Source organism: Asterias amurensis, chromosome 4, assembly GCF_032118995.1.
Source record: "Asterias amurensis chromosome 4, ASM3211899v1".
In the NCBI taxonomy this organism is placed as follows: domain Eukaryota; kingdom Metazoa; phylum Echinodermata; class Asteroidea; order Forcipulatida; family Asteriidae; genus Asterias; species Asterias amurensis.
This window is the reverse complement of record NC_092651.1, coordinates 6,090,892-6,107,518: the sequence shown is the minus strand read 5'-3', so window position 1 is coordinate 6,107,518 and position 16,627 is coordinate 6,090,892. Positions and strand designations below refer to the sequence as shown.

Genomic DNA, 16,627 nt, shown 5'->3' with positions numbered 1-16,627 from the left:
ATGAAAAAGGCGCCCCCAATCGTCATATCTAGGTCAATTAGTTTCCTGTATGTTGTATGTGTGACGATTTGTTGTCGGATCCCGGAGAAAACTTGCACCAAATTTGAAACTTCGTGAACTGAAAGCTGGAGCTGTGCTTAGATGTGTGTGATATTCACTGAATTGACTCGTAAGTTTGTACAGGTATACTATAGTATTAATCTCTGAATCGGAATTATTTAGTCTGCAAAGCATCTGATCCGAGTTGACCATTGTTTATTTAATCTAAACTTTATTTTTTAGGGATTGCAACAACCCCCACCTTTGCTTATCATGCATGCTTATGACTATCTAGACTATAGTAATATAGTATTCATAAATACCTCAGACAGTTTCGCTATTCCTATTGGTGGAGAGCACGTCACGTGTGTGTGTATAAACCTTTGTTTATGACCAGTAAAAAAGTGCTGAAACATTCGCGTGACACGCGAGCTTGCACATGTACCTGTGCTTTTAAAATTAAGACAGTTTCTTCATTCCTGTGTTCCTATTGGTCGAGAGCAACGGCTGAAACAGTTGTGCCACATCAGGCACAGCATTTCCTTATTGGCGGGACTGCGATTAGTGGATCGAGGAGACTTTCCGTTGTTCATTCATTTCACTGCTGCATGCAGCAGGGAAATAAAGTTTAAAACTGCGGTATAGAAAAACAGCAGTGACAGCTTTTCCTGACTAACTGGTTTTTAATCTGCAACATCTGAAAAAAACAAACACTGGAGCTGCTATTTCAGTTTATCCTGTGCTGGGGCATCTGTCAATACCTCAAAGTTGAATCGCAGACTTTGGCGCCCAATGTAGCCTTGGGTTAGGAAAATAAAGCTGGGTAGTCCATCAGTGCCTGTCTTTGAGATTGCTGTCCCTATACAGTATTTAATGGTAAACAAAGTGTTTTAAATATTTTCTTCCAAAATTAAATAAATACTATCGACATCTCTTCAGGATTCTTATAGCATCCATAGAAAGTTACATTCATTTTTCCACATTCTGAACATAGGGACAAACATAGGGACTACAATCACCCAGAACCGAGTTTTGTGCGCAAACTATAGGGGGCGCTTCTACCATTTACTGGTGAAATCATAGAGAATATACTCTGCCTTCTGTTAAACATTACAAATATAATTGAATAACATCAATTGTCTTTTTTGTTATTTCAGGAACCACTTCAGCAATTAGCCCAACAGTATCTTAATGTCTGAGGATGTTTTCTCATACCAATCCAGACTTTGGAAGAAAGTGTAAGTAAATCTAAAGCAAAATTATTGGTGTTTCAATTATTTTTTTGGTCAGAAAAAGTTGCTGACTTCTCCTTCCCTTCTAGGGCAGCCTTCATGATTGAAGATAGTCGCACTGCCAGACACACCGGGGCGAACCCCTTCTCTTGCGATAAATCATAAATGTGACCCGCTCTGTGAAAATGAGTCACATGTAGGCAATTTCAGGAATTGAGTTATATGCATGGCTGGAAAGAACACATCCGCAGCAGTAATTTGGTATATATCTAAGCTTTGAGGTGTATCGCGTTGCTGAGTTACTCCTGTTTGAAATTAGCCACTACACCATTTTTTGTGAAAAACGAATTACAAGTAAAATGATATTTTAAACTACCATTGTGTGCAAAAGGATACAAATTAGACATAAGTATGATTACAAAATTGTTGTATTCATAGCTTTATTGCTTAAAAGTAAGTGTTCTAAAGGTTAACCATGCAACTAAAGATCTTTAAAAGAAAAAAAGAAAAACAAAATTTAATTTTATTTTTTTTACATTTTCCACATTAAACTGTCCATAACTTAATATTGTATTGGGCGACATGTGACTCATTTTCACAGAGTGGGTCACAAATGTGTACCGGGGTCTTTTACGTGCGTTGATAGTTTTTTATAACAACACACAGCACCTTATCATTTTGGCCCTTATCATTTAATCCGATGCAAACTCGGTTTTAATATAATTTCTTACTTTGTAATTTATAGATGCTTCCCCATCATCAAGAGGCTCAATATCTCCAAGTGGTAGAACTCCAATGTCTTCCATGACATTGCTGACTACTGCAAACTCCACTGCTCTAAGCAGCACAGAGAGACGACATTACAACCGTGCCTTGAAAGAGCTCTGTAAGATTCTTCGATTGGATAGTCAGAGGATTGATGAAACCATTCAGCATGGTGTTGAAGATGATGAGTCCTCGTTGGATAGGAAGACACTGCGGCAGCAGACTGGTCATACAGAGGAAGGTATGTGAGACATTTTTGAGACATTGATGGCGTGCCGTGGCTGAGTGCAGGCCTAATACTTCTTGGAGGCAGCAACGGCGATTGCCTCTATGCTCCCCTGGCACAATTTCATAGAGCTGCTAAGCACAACAATTTGCTCAGCATGAAATTTTTGCCTTGATAAAAATAGGATTACCAACAAAACTTCCACGTGATTTTCAGGATAAGCAAACAACAGCTGAATACCAGTAACAAGCAGTATGCAACAAATGGAAATGTGGTTTGTAATCCTGTTTTTATCAAGACAGAAATTTCATGCTAAGCAAATTTTTACAATTTAGGAATTTACAATTTAGGAATTTAAAGTTACTTCTTACACAGCACATATTTTGATTCCTTTTTAGACACTTCCTTTAGAGCTTCGGATGACCCAAGCACTTCATTTCATCAATTGTATGAGAGTGAAGAATGCTTTATGCCCAAGAGCCCAATGAAGAAAAGATGGAATAAGGAAGAAGCTTCATCGCGGATGGAAGAGGAGGTCAGTAAGGTTGAAGCAGTCAAGGATGTCTACGCTGAACTTGCTACCATCAACAGAAAGTTACAGGTACATAAAGAGCACCAGACTCAAGCTCGGGGGCCCAATTTCATAGCGCTGGTTAACAGTAAGCAAATTTGCGTGCTTACTGTAGCAGAAGAATTTGCTTAAGCCTTGGCGTATTTCACAGGTTAGCAGAAAAATTTGACGGCCTTTGTGTGTTTACTGTGGATTTGCATTGTGACGTCATTTATTTTCAGGTGGTAAGCACTGGAAGGTTAGCATGCCTCTTCGTGTGCTTACGGTTAGCACCGCTATGAAATATAAATTGCAAAAAAATCGACCGCTAAGCAGCTCTCTGAAATTGAGCCCTGGTGTTTCTAATCAGCAGAGTGTGGGTTCGAGTCCAAGCTGTGACATCTGTGTCCTAAGCAAGACATTTAACCATGATGCTTCGTCCTTCGGACGTTGGTCCCGTGCGTTGTGAACCCAGTGCACTTATTGAAAAGAGAAGGGGTACGCCAGTACGCCTGGGTGTTCCTGGTTATATTGATTGCATATTGTGCCACAGCACATTGTAAGCCATGACATGGTGCGATGTGAAAGGAATAGGTCTGATACTTAAAATAATGCAAAAAATAGTTAATGGCCCGACGTTTCGACCCTAGCAGAGTCTTTCTCGAAGGCTAAATTGTGTTGTCATTTAGCCTTTGAGAAAGACTTTGCTAGGGTCGAAACGTCAGGCCATTAACTATTTTTTGCATTTATACTCTCGGTCCATTTGGTTGGTAAGTTGTTTGCAACAGCTAATTCTATTTTCTCACTTAAAATAATGGGAAGCAATTGGTTTATAACTTGCTAAAAGACACAGGCCATGCTAATTGTAGATTTGTGGACAAGTCCTTAAGGGATCAGTCGAGTTGGTCTTTGAAAAGCGTTTGTAACCGTTTTTTATGAAATGCATATGGGTAGAAAGATGTTGTAAAAGTAGAATACAATGATCCACACAAACATGCCTTGAAATTGCACTGTTTTCCTTTTACCTCGTCAACTTAAACGGTCGGCCATTTATGGGAGTAAATTTTTTTACTCCCACAAATGGCCGATCGTGTTATTTCCCACAGTAAAAGGAAAACCACGCAATCTCAGGGCAAACTTGTGTGGATCATTGTATTCTACTTTTAAAATATCTTTCCAACTATATGCATTTGATAAAAAACGGTTTTACAAACGCTTTTTATAGACCAACTCGTCCAAACCAAGGCAACGTGTTCCTTTAAATGTCTGTTGCGGTGATAGCGTTCCGACTCTCTCCGCAATTCCCACAACACTGGCGATATTCTCGCGAGACTGCTTGCCCCTGGGAGACTGCTGCTCTCGCGCTGTGCAGTCTCATTTAATGGGGGAGTCGTCCACAGCCAGCAGCTTCACGCGAGAGCAGTGACATCGCATGGTCAGTATGGTCGCGGAGACCTGAATCATTACGCCACCACCATGACTCGACTTTCACCGCAACAAACCATTAACAACTTGTCCACAAGTCTATGCTTATTGCTGCAGATATGTCATGGTGCATGTATACAAATATTGACTGCTTCGAGTGCTATGGTTAAAACTATGACTCCCGAGGTGATCCCCGGAGGGTTCCGGGGATCGCTCCGGGGAACGCTCCGGGGATCACCGAGGGAATCATAGTTTTAACCATTGCATGAGTAAAGCAGTCAATATTTGTTTTATAACACCCCAAACATTTCTAAATACTGTACTATTATTATTAAGTTACAGGCCTGATAGATACAATCCACGGACGACGCGAATACAGATTGCAAACACTTTTACTGTGCTGCATGTAGTGTCATGTAATCCGAAATGGTTACAGACTTAATTTATCATCCTCGTACACGCAACTGACGTCTGGGTACTGCACTCCGTGTGATAGTCTTCGGACTTGCGCATGGCAAACCAATGCACTATCACCCGGCCGTCGTCTAGTAAAACTAAGACATATCATTTGACACCCTCTAAACCAATGAAAAGGCAGAATATTGGTAAGGGGTGTTATAATACAATATACATGTATTGAGGTGCTTTCAGTGTAATTTATATTTCTATATAAAGATTGTTACAATTGAAATGTTGTGTCATACAGCAAGAGAGTGCAATTCTTCATGAAAGGGAGTTGGACCTGATGGAACGAGAGAGGGCGCTAGATGAACGAGAGCAGACGAGCTTGTTAGAACGTGATCAGTCAATTCATCATGCACATAGGGAAGTAGGACGCAGATTTGCAGAGTTGAAAGAGGTAATATTCTAACTACTGTACGTTACTGAATGCGGAGCAATTGGATATGTGGGGTGTCGTGTCTGAGCAGATAAGAGCACCGAACACAAGCTCTGGTGTTTCTGTTCAGCAGAGGGTGGGATCAAATCCCGATCGTGACACTTGTGTCCCTGAGCAAGACAGTTTACTATAATTGCTTCTGTCCACCCAGGGGTAAATGGGTACCTGTGACTGGGCAGAGATGGTTCTTGTGATTGATTTAGCTCAGTGGCGCATATTTGTTGCACGGGTTGTATACTCCCCAGGGAGCTGAGATGGTTTATGGAATAAATTAAATGACCCAGTGAACAGGGTAATACTGTTGGAAACACTATATAACCCGGGAATGAATTCCATTGAAGAAATATAACACACATGTATTAATAATTCTACAATTGCCCCTCAACTGTTTTGTTGTTTGCACTGACTGATAGACCTGAATGGCCAGGCAAAACTATTTTTTTTGTCTTCTGCCCACTGTTTGGTTATTTGGAAGAAAGAGCAAGATTGACACCATTTAGGGCAATCATGTTAATGGACATGCTCCCACATAAAGTCTCATTTCTCAAATTTCCAATGCATTCCTTCAATTTACAATCTCCATATAACACAACTCACAATATACTCGCTATGGTCAATGAGCTTTCCCCTCAGCTGCACCATGGAACAATCTCCCTCTCACTGTCTGTCAAGCTACCTTTACTGACTTATTCATCTCTACTAAATAATACTAGTAATATATAATAGTAATATTTGGTTTTTATATAGCGCTTTATACACCATGTCTCAAAGCGCTTCCAATATTGTTACCCTGATCACTGGGCCATTTCATTCCTTAAACCATCTCAGCTCCCTGGGGAGTATACAAGCTGTGCCGCCAAATATGTAGCGCACTAAGCTAAATCAACCACAAGAACCATCTCTGCCCTCACAGGTACCCATTTACCCCTTCTTAAACACTCATCTCTTTGAAATTGAAGGTAAATGCCACTTATAAAATGCTAATATTAAGCGCCACATAACTATTATTATTTTGTTATTATTATGTTGGAAAGTAAATACAACATAGTAATATAATGCAGTTATGATCACATTGTATTTACAGCAACACCAAAGTGAGATCAGCAAATGGCATGTACAGCTACAGGATAAGAGTAAAGAGAATAAACGACTTAAGTCATCTTTTGAGACACTAAAACAAGCCAATGATAGCCTTCGAAAACAGGTACATTTGATTCAATATGAATTGGTTTATTAGGATACATTCCATTTCAGCCATTGCAAAATCCATAACAATTATTATAAAAAACATATTTTTAACAAACGGCAAATACAAGAAAGCAATTCAATATATAATAAGTTTCATTAGCATGCTTTTACACAAGAAGATTGAAAAAAGAGGAGATATGTTTTCAACAGATGCTCTTATTGTCTATGAACACTGTTTAGGAGCCGAACTAGGTATTAGGAACTATGCTGCTTTTGTAGCGCTCTAGCCTGCATCAAACTTCGGTTTACCTACAACTACTGCATAGTGATCTTTGGTGGAAAGATACTCCAGTAGTGTGAAGCATAAAACCCAATTTTACTTACACATTTACTTTGCTAACCGTTTAAATGAAACTTCACTAAGCCTAAAAATTGCTTTGTCCGTCAGTAATGTAAAGCTCGGTTCATACTTCCTGCGACTGCAAAGCAAATTTTGACATCACATGGCTGTTCCTCGCAGCGAATGTTTCGCTGGAGTTGAACAAAACTCAACTGTTGTAAATTATTCATTGCAAATTTGTGACGCAAAAATATGAACCAGGGTTAACATTTTCGTCAATAACAATTTATAAAGCTGAACAGAGCATACCTAATCATTTTAATCAGAGATAGAACCCTAATCAGCACCCTCTCTAGCGAGCAGATTTTCCGATCGGCCTGCAGGGGCAGCCAGCATTTCAACGGGGAGTCGTGCTGGCGCCCCCTACCGGTCGTTTTAATACAACACAACAAATAAATTCAACCAATTTTCCTTCCAGTTGTCTGAAATTCAGGAGCAGAACAAGAGGCTTGAGTCTCAAGCTGTGAATGTCCAGAGCCGCTTAGCAAACCTACAGAGGAAACAAGAACTAACTGCACGACAGAGGGAGCTAGACAGTGTCTCACTCAGGGCTAAAGCTGAAAATAGACAACAACTGTTGGCCACCAAGGACAACACAGATGCAAGCAAAGCAGCTGGACAGGCTAAACATACCGGTAGTACAAAGGTAATTAGCTGGACAGGCTTAAAGGCAGTGGACACTATTGGTAATTACTCAAAATAATTATTAGCATAAAACCTTTCTTGGTGACGAGTAATGGGGAGAGGTTGATGGTATAAAACACTGTAAAAAACAGCTCCCTCTGAAGAGCCATAGTTTTCGAGACAGAAGTAATTTTCCATGAATTTGATTTCGTCTCGAAATCAACCATATAAACGCACACAACTTCGTGTTGCAAGGGTTCTTTTTCTTTTATTATAAGCAACTTCGACGACCGATTGAGCTCAATTTTTCACAAGTTGATATTTCATGCATATGTTGAGATACACCAACTGTGAAGGCTAGTCTCTGACAATTACCAATAGTGTCCACTGTCTTTAATATCTAGTACAAATGTAGCAGGTAAATTGGGTGTAAGCCATGGGTGAAAGACTCCTTAAAGATACATAATGAGACCAAACCCAAGAGCTGACTCCGCAGTAGTACAGTTAATTACGATCCTATAAGCTACATGTAAAGTAATAGTCCCAGCCTATTTCTATACCATCCGTCCCGGTAAAAGTTAATAAGCAGGACAGTTCTTTTCAGAACTGAGAAGTCACCCGAACAATCTACTCCGCGGTAGTAGAATTAAGCAAGACAGTTCTCTAAGAACAAACTCTACTTGGCAAGTAGATACACACATGGTGTTACCGCAAACCAAATATATATTGATACCTCACCATACTATGCCTCAAATTCTATATAAGATACATGTTGTTTAAAAATAAATTGTGCAATTTTGCCCCAAACGAGGCTTAAAGCAACTCTAGGTCAGGAGAGCTGGAGGCAGGAATTGATATTCCTCTTAAAACAGTCCAGATTGTAGGATGGGGGAGGGGGGAAACATCAACCAGGCAAGGATTTCCAAAGAGATGCAGTACATGAAATAAAGCTGTTGAAATAAAACTCTTTGTTCTACATCTCAACAAAATCAATCTGTATTACTTTTATAACCTTTCAATTGAACAAAGATTTGATTGATGGTTTCTGTAGAAAAGCTTTCAGCTAATGACCTACTTTATGATAGTTTTTACAATTTGCTGAATCAGTTCGAGGCGACCTCCATTCGAATAATTTAAAGGCAGTGGACACTATTGGTATTTACTCAAAATATTTATGAGCGTAAAACCTTTCTTTGTAACGAGTAATAGGAAGAGGATGATAGTATAAAACATTGTGAGAAACAGCTCCCCCTGAAGTAATGTAGTTTTTGAGAAAGAAGTAATTTTTCACGAATTAGATTTCGAGACCACATACATGTATTTAGAATTTGAGGTCTCGAAATGAAGCATCTGAAAGCACACAACTTTGTGTGACAAGGGTGGTTTTTTCTTTCATTAATATCTTGCAACTTCGACGACCGATTGAGCTCAAATTTTCACAGGTTTGTTATTTTATGCATATGTTGAGACACACCAACTGAGAAGACTAGTCTTTGACAATTACCAATAGTTTCTAGTGTCTTTAAACCTCTGAACCCCTACAAACAAGGCCCACATCTCTCCCATTCTTCAGTCTCTGACAATGACAAGAGCAAGCTAGTCGAAAAAGTTGGGAAAAATTAAAAACTCACTTCGCGGCAGTGATAGGATAGTATATAGCAAGACAGTTCTCTTAGAGGGCAGGTACACGTTTGGTAATTGTCAAAGACCAGTCTTCTCACTTGGTGTATCCCAACATAAGCATAAAATGTTTATTACCAAGTCAGTTTTTAAGTTAATATTTGTTTTGAGTAATTACCAAACATGTACCTTCCCCTTTAAGAACAAACTCTACCTGGCTTGTAGCGTTGCCGCAAACTAAATATAGATTTACTTGTTACTGTATTTCAGCCTCCAGCAGTCTATGATGTCCTGGGTGTCTTATTGGAATGGCTAAGTGAAGTACATCTCCGGAATACCATGACAGTGGATTGCATTAAACAACCTCTCATAGCGTTACCTACACCTGAACTGACAAAGGAACGGTGCACCAAGGTAAAAAAATGTTTACTAACCATGGGTGTCCTGGCCCAGTGGTTGAGAGCATAGAAATCAAATTGTGATGGTTAAGTCATCGGAGTGTGGGTTCGAGTCCTGGTCGCGACACTTGTGTCCTTGAGCAAGATACTTTATTAATAGCTGAAGTATAAATGGGTACCCAGGGGTATAAATGGGTACCTGTTTCTGATAAGCAGAGTGTGGGTTCAGGTCCTGGTCGTGACACTTGTGTCCTTCAAGCATTTAACCACTGATGCTAAATCTTTTGGATTGGACGTTAAGCCCCACAACCCACGTAAAAGAACCTAGTGCACTTTTCGTAAATAGACAACATCTAGGCTAGCGCCCTCGCCTGATACCGATTCCTCGACTAGATAAAGTCCGTATTGTAACACGGACTTGTAGAAAATGGAATGTGAGTATTGTATACTTGAGGCGTTTTGAGTTCTGAGCACAAAAGATAACAACGAAGTCTTGGATTCAAAGATGATGAAGTATGATATTGTCTTTGGGGAGAATATTTTTTAATTAAATAAGTGCAAAAAATAGGTAATGGCCTGACAATTTGACCTTAGCAGAATATTTCTCACTAAGCCTTCGCGATAGTAGGTCCTTTGGGTGGGTAAGCAGTTTGCATAAGCTAATTCTATTTTCTTAATTAAATAAGTATCAATCTTGCTTCCCCTTTAGAATGCATTTTGTTAGTAAGATAGAGCAATGGTTTCAGTATTTTCTGAAGTGTTGATTCCTTCAAGCTCTTGACAACGCATTTTCTTTTCCCTCAAGATCTTGCCATCCATTGTGGAGGTTCTTCACTGCCTACCGCCTTCCAGTTCCAAAATACATCTACCGTGCCTTCAGTTCATATATTGGTCATTAGTGCACCTAGACCAATCACAACAACCTCAGGTATTACAGTGTTTATATGCCTTCAGTTCATATATTGGTCATTAGTGCACCTAGACCAATCACAGCAAACTCAGGTATTACTGGGTGCATTCGATTAGCTTCCCTGGGTTGACCCCGGTCTGCCCCCGGTCTGTTCGAATAGCTTTGACGTCATTGCAGGGGCTCGCGAAGGTCAGCCCCATGTGCCCTGCTTGTGGAGTGGGTCACCATGACGTTACTACGAGAGGGCAAGTGTGTTCGTTCGATTAGCTCTTGTCAGGGGCTCACCTGAGTGAGCACCGCGGGGTCGACCCAGGGAAGCTAATCAAACGCACCCATAGTGTTTACCTTCTTTGTTACAAGATGTATTTATTTGAAACAAAACCTTCATAAAAGGAAAAAACCTGCAAACAGGGCCCAATTCATAGAGCTGCTTAAGCAGAGAATAGTGCTTAACATTTTCCTGCTGAGCGGAAATGAGCAGGATACCAGTCACAAACGGTGCATGTGAAATGATATTTTGGCTGGTAACCTTATTGTGCTAAGCATAAGTTTGTTGTGCTTAGCTACTTTTTGTGCTTGAGCAGCTCTATGAAATTGGGCCCAGATAAGTATAAAGCAAAATACAATACAACTGAAACACAGGTATGGCCACACAGGCCGAAAGGCACTAAAAACTAAAATCTGTAGCGGTTCGGCGCCTTTCAGAAGTAAGTGAGACAGACTTTGTGGACGCACACGCCTAGGCCTCATCTGGATGGATGGCCGGCCTGCGGGGCATGCACAGTTTACAGACACCGTACAAGTGAACTAACCACGCTGCCAGCACCGTCTGCCCGCGACGCACACGCTACCTACTTGTACGATTTTCTATGAACTGTGCATGCCCCGAAGGCTTGCCGTCCATGCAAATGAGGCATGAGCGTTCGTAAAGTACATCACCTGCATTGCTTCTGAAAGGCGCCGAACCGCTACAGATAATCTTTTGTTGTGCCTTCCGCACAGCTCATCCTGACAAATAGTAAAGATTGTCAAAATTACCCGAGCTGCCGACCAAGATTAACTCTTTTCCCTCCTTTCTTTGTGCTTAATATTTGGCTTATCTGTGTAATATTTTGAATTTATGTTATATCTTGAGAAGTGTTGTATGAAAAAAATGTTTACTTGAATTGAATTGAATTTTCTCAGCAGCGTAACCCTTTGTCTGCAACGTACCGTCGTCTTGGTGAAGAGCTGTATAAACCCACTACAGTACGATTTGCTGTTGGTACACAAGATGTGAAGGTTCCAGATGGTTTACATGAGAAGCCCAAAGCAGCTATATTTTTCAGGAGTCCTAATCTCCACATCCGATTGCTGTCATGTCTTATTATTATGAAGACTCTCTCTCAAGGTAGGTGTTACATTGCCATGTGAATGTATGAGAAACTATAGCAAGATGAGTAGGATTTGAAACTTTGCAAGGTGGAAATACAATATGGAAAGGTTTGCGGTAACACCATAACGCAAGATGGGGACCCAGTGAAATCCCTTTCCAAATTTCTTGAAATTTTAAACGAAACTAACGGTAAAACTTATGTATACTTTGTGGGGTGTCGTTGTCTGGTGGTTAGGAGCACAGAACTCGATCTCTGGTGTTTCTGTTCAGCAGAGTCTTGGTTTGAGTCCCGGTCATGACACCTGTGTATTGTTTCCTGAGCAAGACACAATCAACTATAATTGCTTCTCTCCACCCAGGGGTAAATTGGTACCTGTGAGGGCAGAGATGGTTCTTGTGATTGATTTAGCTTTAGAGCGCATATTTGTTGCACAGCAGCCAATTTCACGAAACGCTAGGATTAATTCTAACTCCAGTTAGGACGATTAACTCATCCTAACTTAGGATGGGTTCAATGCGTCCAACGTGTTTGAACACAGAACTGAACCCATCCTAAGTCCTAAGATTAATCCTAAGTTAGGAAGAGTTTGGTGAAATCGACGGCTGGCTGTACACTCTTCAGGGAGCTGAATTAGATGGCTCAGTGACCAGGGGTAAAAATGTTTGAAGCGCTTTGAAACGCTGCGTATAGCAAGATATAAAAACCAATTGTTATTATTACTTGTGTTGTTATTTCTATTATCTGTATTTTGGGGTATATACCCTATACTGATACATGAAATCTGATTATTTTGAAATTGGCAGTTGACATCCTTGCCTTGGTGTTTGATGTTTTGAGGGCAGACCTAAAGGAAGAGTCGGCCAAGGAGTTGTTTCTTGGATACCAGGCTACCCAAGTAGTGACTCCATTCTTAAAGATGACTAACAAAGCATTGGTGACTAGTGCCATAGATGTCTGTCTACAAATGTCAGTGGAATCAGGTGTGGTAAAATGTATTTCATTTTAACTTGTTATACCGCGGTAACAAATTGTGAAGTTTGATTGGTCAAGAACCAATCACGTGACGTGCAACACAAACGCATATACCATGGCTAAGGATGTGCGCTACGCATAATGCACAGCGCGGCGGTTAACATGAAAAGTGATGTTAACCGCTGTACATCACCTTGATCGTTCCCACCGTTGGTCGATATCCAGCGCTGTGTACAAAACACATGCGGGTTCGAGGGAACAGGTGAAGAACCATATTCATTACTCCGATGAATAATGTTTGAAGATGACAACAGAACTTTGAGAAGAGGAATAACAATGTTACCAAGGTATAACAAAACAATTGTTACACGCTGTGACTGGGGTCCATGGGTTTTGTACACCCTCGGGGGGAAATGGCACCCTCGGTTGTACAAGCGCCATGGATCCCGTCATAGCGTGCAACAATTGTATAATGTTTGTATCATATGTATTACTATGGAGAAAGGAGCATATTCAACATTTTATGTTGTCTTTCTTCTGAAAAACATACTCCAAATGCTTCAACTTCAATTTGCAATTTGTTAAGGGGAAACCTTGTCACTTAAAATGTTTAAAATAAATATCTTGACTGTCATGTCATTATTATTAGTAATGGTTTATAAGTATACTTCAATACAGCGGGCAAAAGACGAAATGTACAGTTTACAAAAAACAGTCAGTAAAAATATAATAAAAGCAATAATATGTTACATAAAAAGAATGAAACATCAAATAGTTATTAAGAAAAACGTATAAACGCACGCAACAAATTTGTGACATTATGTACTGAAAAAAGCTCAAAATATTTTGATTTCGTCCGTTGCTCATGATACAAAGAGACTGCCCACGAGATAACAGTTTTGAAGTGGGGAAAATAGCATAATTTTTACTTGCGTGTAGTTTACCATGTACTTATTCTACTTGTGTTTAGTGTTAACCCGAGAGTTCCTAGACAGCTGCTGTAATGATACATGGTTCCGTGCCTGCGCCACCGTACTGCGTACACCCAACCTGGATTCTAAGACATGGGAAAAACTCAGCATTATATTACAGAAACTCTCTAAGATCAAGTAAGTGTGTAAACTTAATGTCGAACTAATTTATTGCTAGTTGATAAACCACTTCTGTTAATTTTTCCAACAAAGCACCAAGACTTTGAAAATCACTTCCGGAAGAAGCATGAACATACTTGTCTATATAATAGATGTTAAATTTGCATCAGGGATAAAGAATATTATTATTATTTTTTTTTACCCATACACCGATGTGTGTTAGCACTGTATACTCAGTACTTTCCCGAGTCCTGTGAACAAGTACCACAGGCATGTTACTCGGGAGGGATTCGTACCCACGACCCTTGCATTCTAGAATGCCAACTTCTAAGACCCTTGCAACTAGACTACCGAGGTTGCTTGGTAGCTAGAGGCAGTTCAAATCCTATGTTTTGGGAACGGGTACCGCAACGATATGTGACAGATGTTAAATTTGCATCGGCAATTGCTAACACACATCGGTGTATGGGGGGGGGGAAGAAAAAAAAAATCTATTTGCATACAATTTTTTTTTTTTAACATTGCTTCATTGACCCTGTCTTTATCAACATATAATGAATTGAATTCTTTTGTTTCTCTACAGGTCCAACAAGCGTCATTTTGAAGTGCAGGGTATAACCAGTGTAGTGCAGGAGATGTTACGTACTGGATTCCAAGACAACACATTCCTCTCTCTCAATCTACGCTCAATCTTATTCAATTTCAACATTGCTAAACGATCTCCAATAAGTTAACTGCTTCGGAGATACAAATTAACAATTATACCATGAAGAAAGCAGTGTATAAAGACAAGGGATGTGTATTAACATTCAGGCCTGATACTTCGCGGAGGCAACACAGGCAATTACCTCCATGCCCCGTTGTCATTTGTGCTGGGCGAATAGTGAAACTTTGTTATTCGGATACCGCTGGCCAACTATCCGAAATTAACCGATATTCGAATATTGTTTTCGCCGCTAGAGGGCGCTGTTTAAAAAAAAAATTGATATTAGTTTTAGACAGTGTCACTCGGTTCATTCATAAAAATGACCGGATCTAATTTAAAGATGGCGATTTGCTTTTTCTTTTGATCGTGATTGACTCTACGTGAAGGAAAACTTTTGTAATCTTTGAACAAATTACGTCAGCAATGTCATTGTTTTAACTCTTCACGGAGGTGAGCATAGTTAAATACTTAATATATGCTGTTTTATGCTGTCTTAATAGAAGTTTCATAAGGATTCAGACAAAACATTCATATCAGTTGTCGCCCGACGTCCGCGGATATTCGGATATTAAAGAATATCCGGTTACTCGGTTGTAATTACAGAATTATCCAGTTTGTAAATAGGTATTCGCGCCCTATGCGGATATCCGGTTAAGAAAAAAAAGGCATTCGCGGTTACGGATAGGAAAACCTATTCGCCATTAACCGGATATTCGAATAATTCGCCCAGGCCTAGTTGTCATTGCCTTGGTGCCCTTAAAATGCTCAAGTAGAAAGGAGAAAATGCCTTGGTGCCCTTGCCTTTTAAAAGTGATTTTTTATTAACTTTCTTTAAACCAATATTAGCACAGTTTTTGAGAATGTTGTACATCTGAAATACTAGGCTGTTTAGGTGAGAAATTTGTTTCCGTTAATTTAAATTTACAAGATTTTTGGGGTTGAACAAAGAATTTACTAGAGTGGGATTCGACCCAGCTACCTCCAGATATAAGCTCACAGTTTTAAGTGGAAGTGATTGATTTGGGGTTATTGATGATATTTGAAAATGATTGAGTTGATAACTTATCAGCACTACTTGCAATATTTTTATTTAACTTACCCAAGTACGACTTGGTCTTTTTCTCAGTTTGACTTTGACCGTGCTGGAAGAAAAAACCTCCATCTCCATGGTTTGACCGATGATTAAAGATTTCAGAATTGTTTATATTCCTTAATGGTGATCAGCCAATTTATGTGCCCACGAAAGATGTGCAGTGTATTTCACTATATTTATTGTAGGTTTTCTAGGCCAGTTTCACTAAGGTGTCATTCAGTTTAAAGGCACTGGACACTATTGGTAATTGTCAAAGACCAGTCTTCTTGCTTGGTGTACCTTAACATATGCACAAAATAACAAACCTGTGAAAATTTGAACTCAATTGGTTGTCAAAGTTGCGAGATAATAATTGAAGTAAAAACACCCTTGTCACAAGAAGTTGTGCGCTTTCAAATGATTGATTTCGGGTCATCAAATTCTAATTCTGAGGTCTCAAAATCAAATTCAAATGTTTTAGTGGAAAATTACTTCTTTCTCAAAAACTTTGTTCCTTCAGAGTAGCAGTTTCTAACAATGTTTTATACTATCAACAGCATTGCTTGTTACCAAGTAAATTATTTTGAGTAATTGCCAATAGTGTCCAGTGCATTTAACACCCATTTCTGTCTTGATAATTAAATGTAGATTGAAAATAAAAGATCACGCAGATCGTCAAGCACCAATATAAATATTTGGAACAAAAAAAACGGACCAAACGGTGAATATTTGTTTATAATTGAATGGGTCTTTCAAAAAGTGTCAGAAACTTTGAGTTATATGAATATGTAAATTTTGAATGCACCAAAACGAAATTGAATGCTCTCAAAAGAACCCTAAATTGTCTTGCTCACACGAGTAAAATTCTTATGAAAATGGCCGGGGAAATCTGTGTAAATTTGTGGTTTAGATGTAGTAAACATTGTGTATTGATTGATGAAAGAATGTTGTTTAATGTTTTAAATAAAAAGTTTCAACACAACAAAACATAGCCAGAATGTGCCATGTGCATATACATGTATGTATATTAATTGATGCCAGTACATATTATTTCATTTCAACGGAATTAAATTAAATTTATATGGTTTTCTCACAAAGTCGTTTGTATCGTCAATAATTTATTATAAACTGCTTA

General features: G+C 39.3%; 2 protein-coding genes across 4 annotated transcripts in view; one reads left to right on the top strand and one right to left on the bottom strand.

Moving 5' to 3' along the window:
* Positions 1–16,627, bottom strand: part of LOC139935796 (uncharacterized) — a 144,074-nt gene that overhangs the window by 47,891 nt on the left and 79,556 nt on the right. The window lies entirely within an intron of this gene.
* On the top strand, positions 55–16,563 carry LOC139936652 (coiled-coil domain-containing protein 138-like). 3 transcript variants are annotated; one of them, XM_071931511.1, is made up of 13 exons: positions 55–169; positions 1,197–1,277; positions 2,017–2,277; positions 2,661–2,863; positions 4,944–5,096; positions 6,220–6,339; positions 7,142–7,369; positions 9,238–9,381; positions 10,171–10,293; positions 11,464–11,665; positions 12,455–12,631; positions 13,594–13,732; positions 14,298–16,563. In XM_071931511.1, the coding sequence occupies exons 2-13, from the start codon at positions 1,241–1,243 to the stop codon at positions 14,446–14,448; spliced, it is 1,938 nt and encodes a 645-aa protein (XP_071787612.1). In that variant the 5' UTR covers positions 55–169; positions 1,197–1,240; the 3' UTR covers positions 14,449–16,563. The 3 variants fall into 3 exon arrangements, with proteins under 3 accessions (XP_071787612.1, XP_071787610.1, XP_071787611.1); XM_071931509.1 differs by having other exon boundaries at positions 11,461–11,665; XM_071931510.1 differs by having other exon boundaries at positions 55–183; positions 11,461–11,665.